The 14,031-nt window shown below is 35.1% G+C and overlaps 1 protein-coding gene across 3 annotated transcripts in view; it reads left to right on the top strand.

Moving 5' to 3' along the window:
- DYNC2H1 (dynein cytoplasmic 2 heavy chain 1) overlaps positions 1 to 14,031 on the top strand; it is a 362,922-nt gene that overhangs the window by 157,261 nt on the left and 191,630 nt on the right. For 2 of the 3 annotated variants that reach the window (XM_081541773.1, XM_081541771.1), the window contains exons 61-65: positions 741 to 867; positions 3,113 to 3,254; positions 3,831 to 3,940; positions 11,344 to 11,442; positions 12,796 to 12,919. In XM_081541773.1, the coding sequence (XP_081397899.1) occupies positions 741 to 867; positions 3,113 to 3,254; positions 3,831 to 3,940; positions 11,344 to 11,442; positions 12,796 to 12,919 (602 nt within the window). Of the gene's footprint in view, positions 1 to 740; positions 868 to 3,112; positions 3,255 to 3,830; positions 3,941 to 9,903; positions 9,925 to 11,343; positions 11,443 to 12,795; positions 12,920 to 14,031 lie in introns of all 3 variants that reach the window. The other variant, XM_081541772.1, reaches the window with a different exon arrangement.

Below are 14,031 nucleotides of genomic sequence, written 5' to 3'. Positions count from 1 at the left end.
ACCTCCTGGACCAGGGATGGAACCTGGGTCCCCTGCATTGGCAGGCAGATTCTCAACCACTGGACCACCAGGGAAGCCCAGTCCTCGGCATTTTGAAGGCACTTACATATTTGTTGAAGGACTTAGTAATCATATGGAATCTGCTATTACGTTTAGTAAAATAATAAATTTGTACAAGTATTTTTAAGGAAAATAATTTAAAAAGTTTTAAACTTTGTCAGATGGGCACATAGGGAGAGAATATATCTAATGGGATGGATATTTGAGGTGAGTTTTAAAATTTAATTTGTAGTTTTGATAGGTGTGTATTTGTGGGAGTTAGAGTGAGGGGTGAGGTAGGTATAAGGAAGGAGCTTGATAATGGAACAGCCCATTGACAGTCATGGCATTGTTTGAGAATATAAAATTCTTCTGATGTTGACATCTAGTTTTACTGGACTAAATAAAATCAAATAAAGCTGAAAAGACAAATTAGATCAATCTTATGACAGGACCTTTGAATGCCATATTGATGTTTGTACATAATGTAGTACGACATCACAGCCTTATGAGAATATTCCCCTTTAAGTGTAAGCATTGGTATTGTGTCTATTATATTAACAATATTTTATATGCAACTATTATCAATATTATAGTTAATTAAAATTCTAGTATAAAAGTTCACTTTACTACCTAAGCATAACTTAATTAAATCTATCTTAGATCTGATTGTCTTTAATTAAATTTTAATGTTTTCATAGATTTCAGAGCAGGACTTCAGAAGCTGCCAAACTTGAAGCTGAAGTAAGCAAAGCACAGGAAACAATTAAAGCTGCAGAAGCCTTGATTAATCAGCTCGATAGAGAACACAGGCGATGGAACGCACAGGTGTGTCTGAGATCATAAAGCGAAGCGAAAGGCACGCGGTCATGTCGCACTCTTGGCAGCCCCATGGACGATAGAGTCCATGGCCATAAAGAGCCATTGTTTAAGACACAGAAAATCTATGATATATTTGTTAACAAAAATGAAAAGGAAAAGTATCCATTAACTGTCAGCAGGCTTAGGATAAATGATCTAGATATTAATGGCCCTGTTGTGAAGTAATCTTTAAGCACAATATATTTATATGAATGGATTTTAGACAAAGCAACCTATTCCTCCTTTAGTTAGGGAAGATAAGTTCAGTTCAGTCACTCAGTCGTATCCAACTCTGCCACCCCATGGACTGTAGCACGCCAGGCTTCCCTGTCCATCACCAACTCCCGGAGCTTACTCAAACTCACATCCATTAAGTCGGTGATGCCATCCAACCATCTCATCCTCTGTCGTCCCCTTCTCCTCCTGCCTTCAATCTTTTCCAGCATCAGGGTCTTTTCAAATGAGTCAGCTCTTCGCAACAGGTGGCCAAAGTATTGGGAGTTTCAACTTCAGCATCGGTTCTTCCAGTGAATATTCAGGACTGATTTCCTTTAGGATGGACTGGTTGGATCTCCTAGCAGTCCAAGGGACTCTCAGGAGTCTTCTCCAATACAACAGTTCAAAAACATCAATTCTTCAGTGCTCAGCTTTCTTTAAAGTCCACCTCTCACATCCATACATGACTACTGGAAAAACCATAGCCTTGACTAGATGGACCTTTGTTGACAAAGTAATGTCTCTGCTTTTTAACATGCTGTCTAGGTTTGTCATAACTTTCCTACCAAGAAGTAAGCGTCTTTTAATTTCATGGCTGCAGTCACCATCTGCAGTGATTTTGGAGCCCAAAACAATGAAGTCAACCACTGTTTCCCCATCCATTTCCCATGCAGTGATGGGACCGGATGCCATGATCTTAGTTTTCTGAATGTTGAGTCTTAAGCCAACTTTTTCACTCTCCTCTTTCACTTTCATCAGGGATAGGGATAAAAATGAGTAGATGGAAAATTTAGTACTCTTTAGAGCCTTTTTTGGATTTCCATTTACCAAGACAGTCCTCTTAGGTTTGACACTTTTGGCCATTTATTTGTTTTTGAAATCCTCTATTTCAGCTTTGTTCATTTGTTTTGAGTTTGTTTTTCCTTAACCAGTTAGATTCCTTCTCTCACGGGGTGATCCTCATCTGCTCATCCAGTAATGTTGATTGCCTCTTAGTAGTCTCCTTGTGAGGTCCTTTTTCCGCAAATATTCTGGGATTTCTTATACAGTCTTTAAAATATTAACCCATATGATGATGTTGACCAGATGTGTATTTGTAGAATGCTGACTTTTAAATTCCTACTTCTACCTATACTTTAGATATTGGCCTTCAACTGTGTCAGGAGCTCAAACACTTTGAATTTTTTTCTTTTCTCATAGCAAATCTCTTCTTTTCCTGTGTCATAAGACATCCTTCTTCTATGTATCAAAACTAAAACTATGTGATTTTCTTAGACTCCTTTTATTAATTTGTATCCCTTTGCATGTATCCCTCGTATTTGTCTTCCATCCCTAATGCTCTTGTTTTGTTTTTTCACCTGAATTCTCCTTGTCTTTCTTCTGTCTGACCCTCTAATTAGTTGATACTTTATTTGTCAGCTGAAATCTTTCTGAAACCTAGACTCAGTATACCACTCACTGCTCTGTTTGAACACTTTCAGTGGCTTACTGGTAACCACAGGTTAAAACTGAAGCAACTTTGCATGGCATGAGAAAACTGTAAAATCCCCCTTCTTCCAGCCAACTCTGTTTCTCTTTCCATTATTCCTCTATCGGTAGTCTTTCTGCGCAGGCTTACGCTTTAGTTACCCTGTGCTTCTAAAAAGTCTCCTTGCTTAATGTCTGTTTTTTGCCTTTGTTCATAGTCTTTGTGTCTTAATCATATTTTAGAAAGTGATGCTATTTCACAATGTTTATTATAATCATTAGGAAATTTCAATGACAGAATATATTCTTCTTTACAGATATGTTGTGATATTGTACATTGTTTTAATATCACAGCAAGATCTAAGGTCTTGCTGATATTTTTACATTTTGAAAATTGTATTCAAGATAGGTAATTACTTTAAACCATGAATGATTTTTTCCTAGAGACAAAGCTTGAATTTGTGAAGCTGTTTTTTTTTTTTTTCTCTTAGGACATATCCATCTCTCTCTCTCTCTCTCTCTCTTTCAGGTTGCAGAGATTACAGAGGAACTAGATACTCTTCCTAAAAGAGCTCAACTAGCTGCTGCATTTATTACATATCTTTCTGCTGCTTCTGAGGGTCTGAGAAAAACCTGTTTGGAAGAATGGACCAAGTCAGCTGGTCTTGAAAGTTTGTATTTAGTTAATTTATAAATTTGAAGTTTCAGTATATGAAAAGCATATCTTTTGATTTTTGTCATTTTACTTTTTTAAGATTAGGAAAACTTTCTGTAAGTTAATGGATGCCATAAGTGCTTAGATTTGCTAAATTCTACAAATGTTCTGAGAATCGATCTATTATGATGACCCTTGTCCCCCTAAAATCACTTTTGAAACTGAGACCACTGAACTATTTTGATATTGTATGAATGCAGTTAAACATTTTATTAATTTTTACACTGATTTCATATGGTAAAATGAGATGTAGGAATTCCAAAATTCTTTGTGCATTTTGTGTTTTTTTATAAATTAATATAGTTGTAAAACATTTATTTAATAGAAGAAAACTAATTCAATTGTTTCATTTCTTTGCATCATTAAAATTTTTCTTTCTCTTTAACTTCTGGTACTAAATGCAGAAGAATGGATCAAATATTAAGAATGATCATGGGATTTTTGTTGGAGTAAATTTCAAATAGTTTTATTCTCTTTTCTTCATCAATCACAAGATTATTTTTAAGTATCATTGATATCTTTAATTTTTCAGAATTTGATCTGAGGAGATTTCTTTGTACTGAAAGTGAGCAGTTAATTTGGAAAAGTGAAGGCCTACCATCAGATGACCTGTCCATAGAAAATGCTCTTGTTATCTTACAGGTAATTAATCTACTTAACTTTTCTCATTAGAAATGTTTCTTATGAAGCTTGCTCCAGGAAGTACCTTCTTAAAATCCTTAGGCTTTCACAGTTAGTCTTAGTTACCTAAAAGTAACAATATTTTCCTAACAAAAACCCATTTATGATTCAGTTAGCAACTCTACAGTTTTTAGTGTAAGTTATTTTTACCTTCATATAAAATTATAAACTAGATTGGTATTATTTTGATGGCCAAATATTTTTAATTGAACTTCCTAATATGAATAGAAACATTTTAAGGATACTTGATTTATTTGGCTGAATAGTTCTTCCATCTAAAGTATATTTTTAAAAAAATTTTATACTTTTATTTCTTTTTGTTCTATAAACAAAGTTATGCAGAATGAAGATGGGTAAGTTTTGGGATATAAATTTAAGATGACCATGTGCATATTTTGAAAAATTTTCCTTTTCCATAGTATATGTTCCCCAGAAATCATTATTTAGAGTTGAAATTACATGCCAATTATATGAAATTAAATGCTAATTATAATTAGCAAATTCAGAATCTTGTGTACAAGCAAATCATTTCTTTGTATGAAGCTGGATTTTTACCATTAATTTAATTTACCTTTCTGATAAAGAATTTGAAAGATAACTTTTGCCTCTTGAAAATATGTTTCATTTTTTTCTATTCTTTTTATCTGAATAGTTTATACTCTGTATTACTAGTATTTTCTTTTATATCTACAACTCTTTTCTCTGTCCACACACCATTTCTTTATCCTAAATGCTTCTCCTTAGGGAGTGTAAGTCATATTATTATAAGATTCATAGTGGGGTCCCTGTTTATTGCCATGTAATTTATTGTTTGATTCGACTGACTAATCAACTGATTCTACTTTGACTCATTACATTGGAATCTTACCAGTATAAGAGTCACTGAACAAAGATTAAACAATTTTACCTTCTTTTAAATGGAGAGTATGAGACCCAGGTGGCACAGTGGTAAAGAATCTACCTGCCAGTTCAGGAGACATAGGAGATGCAGCTTCAATATCTGGGTTGGGAAGATCCCCTGGAGAAGGAAATGGCAACCCACTGCAGTGTTCTCGCCTGGAGAACTCCAGGGACAGAGGAGCCTGGTGGGCTACAGTCTATGGGGTCACAAAGAGTTGGACACGCCTGAGCGACTGAGTGTGCACGCACATGTGTGTTAGACACTATGGAGAGGTGTGAGTAAAGAGCGTCCAGAAAGAAGATGGAAAATGGGATTCATTTCACAGTTTATAAATTTCACAGTTTATAAATTTCACAGTTTATAAACTTTTCTTGGTTTAAATTTCCCAGGACTGTAAATTTTTCTTGTGAAGACATGTACTAGGTATTTGTTTTTTATTGTTTATGGACAGTTCATTGTCAAATTGGTTTTCTTTAAACCACTCACACATTTCTGAGAATTTTTTCCCCTCCTGCCATTTATTGCGTGTTGAGGAAATGCAAGCTAATTTGGTATTAGTCTAAAGAATGTAGACTTGTAAAGGTAAATTATATTGAGACAAATCTTGGTCATAAAATCCCCAATATGTAATAATAATCAACACCCCTATATACTAACTATGTTGTTTGTGCATGCTCAGTTGCTCAGTTGTGTACATCTCTTTGCCACCCTATGAACTGTAGCCTGCCAGGCTCTCCTGTCCATGGGGTTTTCCAGGCAAGAATACTGCAGTGGGATGCCATTTCTTCCTCCAAGAGATATTCCAAACCCAGGGATCCGACTGGCATCTCCTCTGTCTCCTGCATTGGCAGGAGGGTTCTTTACCTCTGAGTCACCTGGGAAGCCCATTTTGTTCATATATTATTATTTAACAATTAATAGAAGTAAAGCACTTAAATACTTAACTCATTTAATTTTCAAACTAACCCCATTTAGTCACTCGGTCATTTCAGTCGCTGAGTCATGTCTGACTGTTTGTGACTCCATGGACTGCAGCATGCCAGGCCTCCCTATCCATCACCAACTCCCGGAGTTTACTCAAACTCATGTCCATTTGAGTCGGTGATGCCATCCAACCATCTCATCCTTTGCTGTCCCCTTCTCCTCCCGCCTTCAATCTTTCCCAGCATCAGGGTCTTTTCCAGTGAGTCAGTTCTTTGCATCAGGTGGCCAAAGTATTGGAGTTTCAGCTTCAACATCAGTCCTTCTAATGAATATTCAGGACTAATTTCCTTTAGGATGGACTGGTTGGATCTCCTTGCAGTCCAAGGGACTGTCAGGAGTCTTCTCCAACACCACAGTCCAAATGCATCAATTCTTCAGCGTTCAGCTTTCTTTATAGTCCAACTCTCACATACATACATGACTACTGGCAAAACCATAGCTTTGACTAGACGGACCTTTGTTGGCAAAGTAATGTCTCTGCTTTTTAATATGCTGTCTAGGTTGGCCATAACTTTTCTTCCAAGGAACAAGCATCTTTTAATTTCATGGCTACAGTCACCATCTGCAGTGATTTTGGAGCCCCAAAATAAAGTCTGTCACTGTTTCAACTGTTTCCCCATCTATTTGCCATGAAGTGATGGGACCAGATGCCATGACCTTAGTTTTCGGAATGTTGAGTTTTAAGCCAACTTTTTCACTCTCCTCTTTCACTTTCATCAAAAGGCTCTTTAGTTCCTCTTCACTTTCTGCTGTAAGGGCGGTGTCATCTGCATATCTGAGGCTATTGATATTTCTCCCAGCAGTCTTGATTCCAGCTTGTGCTTCATCCAGGCCACTGTTTCTCATGATGTGCTCTGCATATCAGTAAAATAAGCAGGGTGACAATATACGGCCTTGACGTACTCATTTCTCAATTTGGAACCAGTCTGTTGTTCCATGTCCAATTCTAACTGTTGCTTCTTGACCTGCATACAGGTTACTCAGGAGGCAGGTCTGGTGTTCTGGTATTCCCTCTCTTTAAGAATTTTCCACAGTTTGTTCTGATCTACACATTCAAAGGCTTTGGTGTAGTCAATAAAGCAGAAGTAGATGTTTTTCTGGAACTCTCTTGCTTTTTCGATGATCCAGCGGATGTTGGCGATTTGATCTCTGGTTCCTCTGCCTTTTCTAAATCCAGCTTGAACATCTGGAAGTTCACGGTTCACGTATTGCTGAAGCCTGGCTTGGAGAATTTTGAGCATTACTTTGCTAGCGTGTGAGATGAGTGCAATTGTGCAGTAGTTTGAGCATTCTTTGGCATTGCCTTTCTTTGGGATTAGAATGAAAACTGACCTTTTCCAGTCCTGTGGCCACTGCTGAGTTTTCCAAATTTGCTGGCATGTTGAGTGCAGCACTTTCACAGCATCATCTTTTAGGATTTGAAATAGCTCAACTGAAATTCCATTACCTCCACTAGCTTTGTTCGTAGTGATGCTTTCTAAGGCCCACTTGACTTCACATTCCAGAATGTCTAGCTCTAGGTATGTGATCATACCATCGTGATTATCTGGGTCGTAAAGATCTTTTTTGTACAGTTCTTCCATGTATTCTTGCCACCTCTTCTTAATATCTTCTGCTTCTGTTAGGTCCCTACCATTTCTGTCCTTTAGGTACACATATTATCCTTTTGTAGATAATGAAGTTGAGATGCAGAAGGGTTAAGTTTCTTGTTTAACGTCACAGAGCTGTCTAAAGGTAAAGCCAAGATTCAAACATTGCCGCCTAGCCAGTCTACACTGTAAGACTGCCTTTGAGAGATACGTGTTTATGTTTCTGTGTGTTTTAACTTATTTGTTTTGTGTTATTTCCATTAATGTAATTCTCCTTATGTTATCAAAAGATGAATTTTATTTCTATTTACAGAATATTTCTACCCTTGCTCCACTTGTGGTTATTAAAAATAAAAATAAAGTTGTAGTTTTATAAATGTTTTGATAAGTAGTTTCTTTCTTATTGGATGAAAGTCAGAAGGTACAAACTTTCAAGTATAAAATAAATAAGCACTAGGGACATTATGTACAACATGATAAATATTATCACCACTGCTGTATATTATATATGAAAGTTGCTTAGAGATGAATTCCTAAGAGTTCTCATTGTGAGGAAAAAAAAGAAACTATTTTTTTAATTTTGTACCCGTATAATATTATGGATGTTCACTAAATTTACTGTGACAACCATTTCATGATACATGTAAGTGAAATCATTATTTTGTACATCTTAACTTATACATGATTGTCAATTATATCTCAGTAAAACTGGAAGAAAAAATCGCTTTCAAAAATGTCCCCTAATTAATCTTTTTTCCCCCCAGAGAGAGAAGAATTAAAGTTGATATCATGTGTCTCTAGCCTTTGACCTCTGTTCTGAGCTCCTTTTCTGTAGTTCTAATTTCCTATTCGATATTATTTCCTGGAGCTTTGTATGCAGTTCAGACTTTGTCTCTAATCATTAAAAAAAATTTTTTTAAGTCAAGAATCAGTGGCCAAGTATATATAATACATTTTCTTTTTAAAAAGTAATTTATGCTTTAAAGTAATGGAGATGTTCAAAAGGTTTGAACTAGCTTCAGGATTCAAATGATATTACCAGGACATCTCTCTCTCTCTTTCCTCCATCTTAAAAGATGGATTTATTGGTGACTCGTGAGTTTTACCATTATCACAGTTTTTGTTCTCTGTCTAAAGATATCGCTTTCCTTCCTTTCCATTATTTATGTCAGTCCCCATCAAAAGTTTCTTATTGGTTAGTTTAGGTCATTTGCTCATCCCTTGCATTCAGTTCTAGAGGACTGAGAATCCATGCATGCTAGGCAGAGGTAGCTGTGTTCTCTAATAGTTGTTTCTCCCTGACTTATTACAACCTGCTTCTCCTCTCTTTCCTAACGCTGGAGATGTCACCGTCTTGGTCTACTAATGCAGACTGCAAATCATTCTTAGCTATGTCTCTTTAATTGTTCATTCAGTTAATTATACAGCAAGTCTTCTTGAACCTATTTCTCAAATGTGTCAGGAATTCATTCTGTTCCAGCCACACCTACTGCCAGTGGCTTCACTTAGGCCTCCCTCATGTTGTGATACATACATTATAATAGCAGTGGGTCGCTTGCCCCCAGTATCAGTTCCTTTATAGTTGTTGGAGTGATCCTCCTAAAATGTTAATCTGATCAATATATTTCAATATAGTAATATATTTCAGTGACTGCTCATTACCTGCAATATAAAAATTTCATTATCCTTAAACATGGCATAAAATGCTCTTTATGATCAGAAAGACCTCTGATTACGCCTGCTGTTTTATATGCATCATTTTTGCCTAAACTTTTTTTTGGCCATCACTATTTATACTGATAATTTATTGCAAAAAGCCAAAAGAATCAATGTATAAAATTTCAGAAATAACAAAAGTGCCTGTACTTTTTACTCCAGCTATTCTGAGTCACTGGTGGTTTTCCAAGTGCTCCCAGGCTTTTCACTCTTCTCTCAACCATGCTGTTGTCTGGACTTGATTTGCTTTTTTTTTTTTTCAACTTCTTTGCCTGGCTAAGTCCTATCTTTTTTAATCTAGTTTGACTTGAATTGCTTCCCAGCAGCTTCCCCTAACTCCACTTATGATCCACTTATATAATTTTGAGTTATCTTTGATTTTAAAAACTTCTTCATTTTTTGCTTCTTTGTTGGATGGTGTGTCCAGTGAGGGTGAGGGAATGTATCTTGTTAATTTTTGTATCCCTTGCATTATATGGTAGATGAATGAAGAGCATGAATGGATGAAAGCTCAACATTTTTGGATCTATAATTTGTTAAATGTAGAATTTGACCACATTTAATCATGGAACACACACCTAAAATATACCTTAGAGGTCTTCTCTGTCTCTGGAGAAGCATAAATAAGATGAACACAAACTTGTAAGTATTCTTTGACATTCTTAGGCATATTTTCTGTGCTAAATACATGATTTTTTTGAAACATTATCTTATTCTCTTTTTAACTGCTTCAGATCATTGGCTTGAAATCATGGGTAAGAACTTTTTAAAATTTAAAATAATTATTTTTGTAGTTAAGCAAAATCTAGTTTACTTGTGGAATATTTGCTATTGAATGCTGGCATAAAATGAGATCTAAAACGTAGGGTGTAATACTTTGATAATACTTAAGAGGTTTACTAGCCATGTTATTTTGCTTGCAATAGCACATATTTGTCGTGGGGCAGTAAGTGAAGCCTCCAGAAGTAGATGCTGGGTGAAGATCCTACAGTGGGGTAACACTGGGGGATTCGTGGTGTTAGTGGTCCCCTCTGGATACAGGTAAAAAGAGGCTGCGGTATTTAGAGAGAATTTTAAAACAATAATAAAGCTGTTTTAGAGTCAGTCAGCTCTTTATTATCACCGTGTGTTGGCAGTTTTCAACATCATTGCAGATAAAATGCTGTTGATCCCCAGGGCATGTTATCCCACCATCCCCCTCCCTCTTGCGATGCCAGTAAGGTAACATCCGTGTCCTTCTTAGATCTACCTCAGTTCTAAGTCTTCACTTCACTGTTACCCTCACGTGTTATCTTATCCTTATATCCTGTAACTGCTTTATGTTTTCAAATAAATGTGAAAATTTAAGAAAAATTGGGTCAATTGTTATTTAAATCTGATTTGCTAGGTAACAATGACTATTAGATGGTTTAAAATTTATCATATATTTATGATACATGGTCAACTTAAATATATGTAAATATACATAAATGCATAATTGGCTGTATACAGGTAAGTATATATATAAAGATATATAAATATATAATTGGCTTCCTTTCATTTGCTGGGTGGCATTGTGTATGTAGTTTTCTAATTTTATGTTTGTTTCAGAGCTTAGTTAGTGCAAGGTGTTAAGTAATAAATTTAGTTCCTAGTTAGTTAGATCTTAACCAATCATCTTATGTAATTTTCTCTTCTAGGATAATCCTTTTGTAATAGTAATTATGTATACTACTTTAGAAAAATTACTCTTAAAATATAAATAATTATATCACTGATTGTTTCAGCAATACTTTTATGATTAGCTCTTACTACGTTTATTCAACCAAAGAGTATCTAAGCTTAGGGAATGACTTGTGTATTTTAAAACCAAAAAGAGAAGTGCAGATGGCATCTCCTTAGGACTAGAGCTCTTGCTTACTGTGCTGTTGATGGACACTTTCTGTGTTACTGAGTAGTAAACAAGACTATATTCTAACTTTACTGTGGTTAAATTTAATTACCTAGTATTCATTTCTGGTAAAATTTATTAATTTAGCCTCCAGTGGAGCTCAAAACTACCTTCATTTCCTCATTATAGTTGTATATTGTGTTCTTCAAAACCTGAGAGAAAAACTCACTCATTAATTGTTTAATAATTTTTAGGAAATTATTTTCATTTAGTGAAAGCTTATAATTGTTTTTTTTTTCATTAGAGTCGAGTATGCCCATTTCTTATCGATCCTTCTTCCCAAGCTACAGAATGGTTAAAGACACATTTGAAAGACTCACGCTTGGAAGTTATTAACCAGCAGGTGTGTATTACTTATAATTTAGATACCAAGTAGTAATGGAGTAGTGGCATCTTATGGTGACAAGAACTCTGGGTCTGTAATCAGAAAACATAGGTTCAAACCGAGTTCTCATAACTTACCTGGCATGGGCCCTGGGGAAAGAAATGTAGCTTTCTTAGCTTTAGTTTTATAATTTGTAAAAAGGAATACGAATCTTTGTTTGATTCCTTCTATATGCAAGGTATTGATCTAAGCCCCAGGAATTTATAAGTTAATAGTCACAGTTCATGCCCTTATGGAGATGGCAATTAAGTAATTAGTTACACTAAACAAGTAAGCATTTATAGTAAATTATGATTAAAGTTAAGTGCTAGAGAATGGTACTATAGAAGTAAGTTACTTAGGGACTTAGGAAAACCCCTGGACTTTTAAATTTCCTCTTCATGTAACTCAGCAATGATCATTTGTGTGGTATCCGAGATTTGACAATTGGTCAATAAAGTGTAATAGTGTTTTGTGTAGTGACTTCTTGGTGTCATATTTATCTTGCCAAAGAAATTATTTTTCATTTTTTTTGAGATAGTCCTAATGCATGATTAATTTATTAATCAATTTTAATGTAATCAATTTTAATCATTTTAATTCAGATGCTTGAAAGATTACCTCTTTAAAATATTCTTCAGTTATCAAATGGGGATATCTAACTCATTTGTGTTTAAGAATAATTGTAATATGTAATTATTTATATAATATATAAAATATTTAATGTCACTTATGGTTGTAGTAGGATATTTAGATAATAATTATTATCCAAATATTTAATTTTTTAAAACAAAATTGGAGAACTGGAGTAGTATTTAAAGTGACTTTTTGCCTACCCAGAAAGCCTAAAAATTCTTTCATGGTTATAAAATTTTGTCTAAACATTTCTTTTCAAAATAATTAGAACTATCACAGCAAGATAAGTTTACTAGAATTCATCAGCTTGTCTTTGTAACTCCATTCAATGTTTGATATTGAATATAAATAGTTTTTATTAATAGATGAGTAAATTATTGCATATAGAATTTGAAAATTTTTTCTGCATCAATTTGAAATTCTAGAAAATTTTAAAGGCCGTTTTTATTATTAATCTAAAATTCTTATTTTTCTAATATATTTATTTAAATTATTTATGAATTTATTTGATAATTTATCCAATTAACTTGGTTCATCATCAGATACTTATAAGTTGATGAAGGCAGTTACGAATCATTTATTAACATTGATTTTAAAATGTTTGTATTATTCCTGTTAATATTTTCAATATCTATATGACCTTTGTAAATCTAAGGCAATAGAGGAATTCATATGTATTCTTATTTATTCTCTTAGGATAGTAACTTTATCACAGCTCTTGAGTTGGCAGTACGTTTTGGGAAAACCCTTATCATACAAGAAATGGATGGTGTAGAACCTGTACTTTATCCACTATTGAGACGAGATCTGGTAGCTCAAGGTAAATGAATATTTGACAGTTTCCAGAGAGTAACTATTTTTTAAATACAAAATAATTAACTTCACAACTAACTTTGACTTTTTTTTGTCTTTCCACTGAGTCTGAGGATATGAAAACTTTTTTGGGGGGGTGGATGATAGTAATGTCAGAATTTAATAGTAAGAGCAATTAAAAAACTTTTAATTAAAGTGTGTTTATACAAGAAGTGCCATATCAGGGTCTCCCACACCATTCCTTGGTACAGTGTCTTACTAGGAAGGCTCAAGGGACTCAGCACATGGTTACACTCATGGCTTATATTTATTGTGGGGAAAGGCTACAAAGCAAAGTCAGCAAAGAGGAAAGGCACATAGGGTGAAGTCAGGAGTCAAGAAACCAGGTGCAAATTCCAAGAGTCTTCTTTCACTGGAGTCACTCAGGCTGTGCTTAATTCCCCTAGGACAAGTTGTGACAACACGTATGTAAGTTGTCTACCAAGAAAGCTTACTAGAGACTCAGTGTCCAGAGTTTTTAATGGGGCTGATTATGTAAGCATAGTCTGCCTAGCAGGGAGCAAAATTCCCGACTTCCCAAAGGAAAGCAGGTGTTCACCATACACCATTTTGTTTATACAGACAGTTTAAGCACAGTGAGCTACTCTTACCTGTTCTGGGAAATGCAAGAAACTTAACAAAATCCCAAATTCCCAGATGGCGGTTAAGAGCCGTGCAAGCCAGTCTCCCTAAGAATGCTGGTCTTAGATTGTTACATCATCTCTTTTCTGTGCTGGCACCTAACCCAGACTTTGATATTAAGAAGTAATGCCCTTAGACTTTGCAAGTTGTGCAGAGTGTATATGTGGACATACATAGACATGTATTTATATGTAAATACATACTTACTTACATGACACACTTTGCTAGCACCACAAAGTTTAGAAAATTGGAGTTATTGGGGGCAAAGTGAAGAAATAGCAAAGCCTGCACTATTTATTGATCACCTTTTATCCCACAAATAGGCACGCTTGGCCGAGCAGTGGTTGATGTTATGGAAAGAACTCTAGGAGTGGGACTGTTGCTGATGTAACCTGCAGTTACCTCCCAGAGTTCAGTCTCGGATCTCAGTCTGTTCTT

Source organism: Giraffa tippelskirchi, chromosome 11, assembly GCF_054371585.1.
Source record: "Giraffa tippelskirchi isolate mGirTip1 chromosome 11, T2T-mGirTip1v1.2.pri, whole genome shotgun sequence".
Classification (NCBI taxonomy): domain Eukaryota; kingdom Metazoa; phylum Chordata; class Mammalia; order Artiodactyla; family Giraffidae; genus Giraffa; species Giraffa tippelskirchi.
The sequence above is the reverse complement of the archived record's forward strand: the minus strand, read 5'-3'. Positions and strand labels throughout refer to the sequence as shown.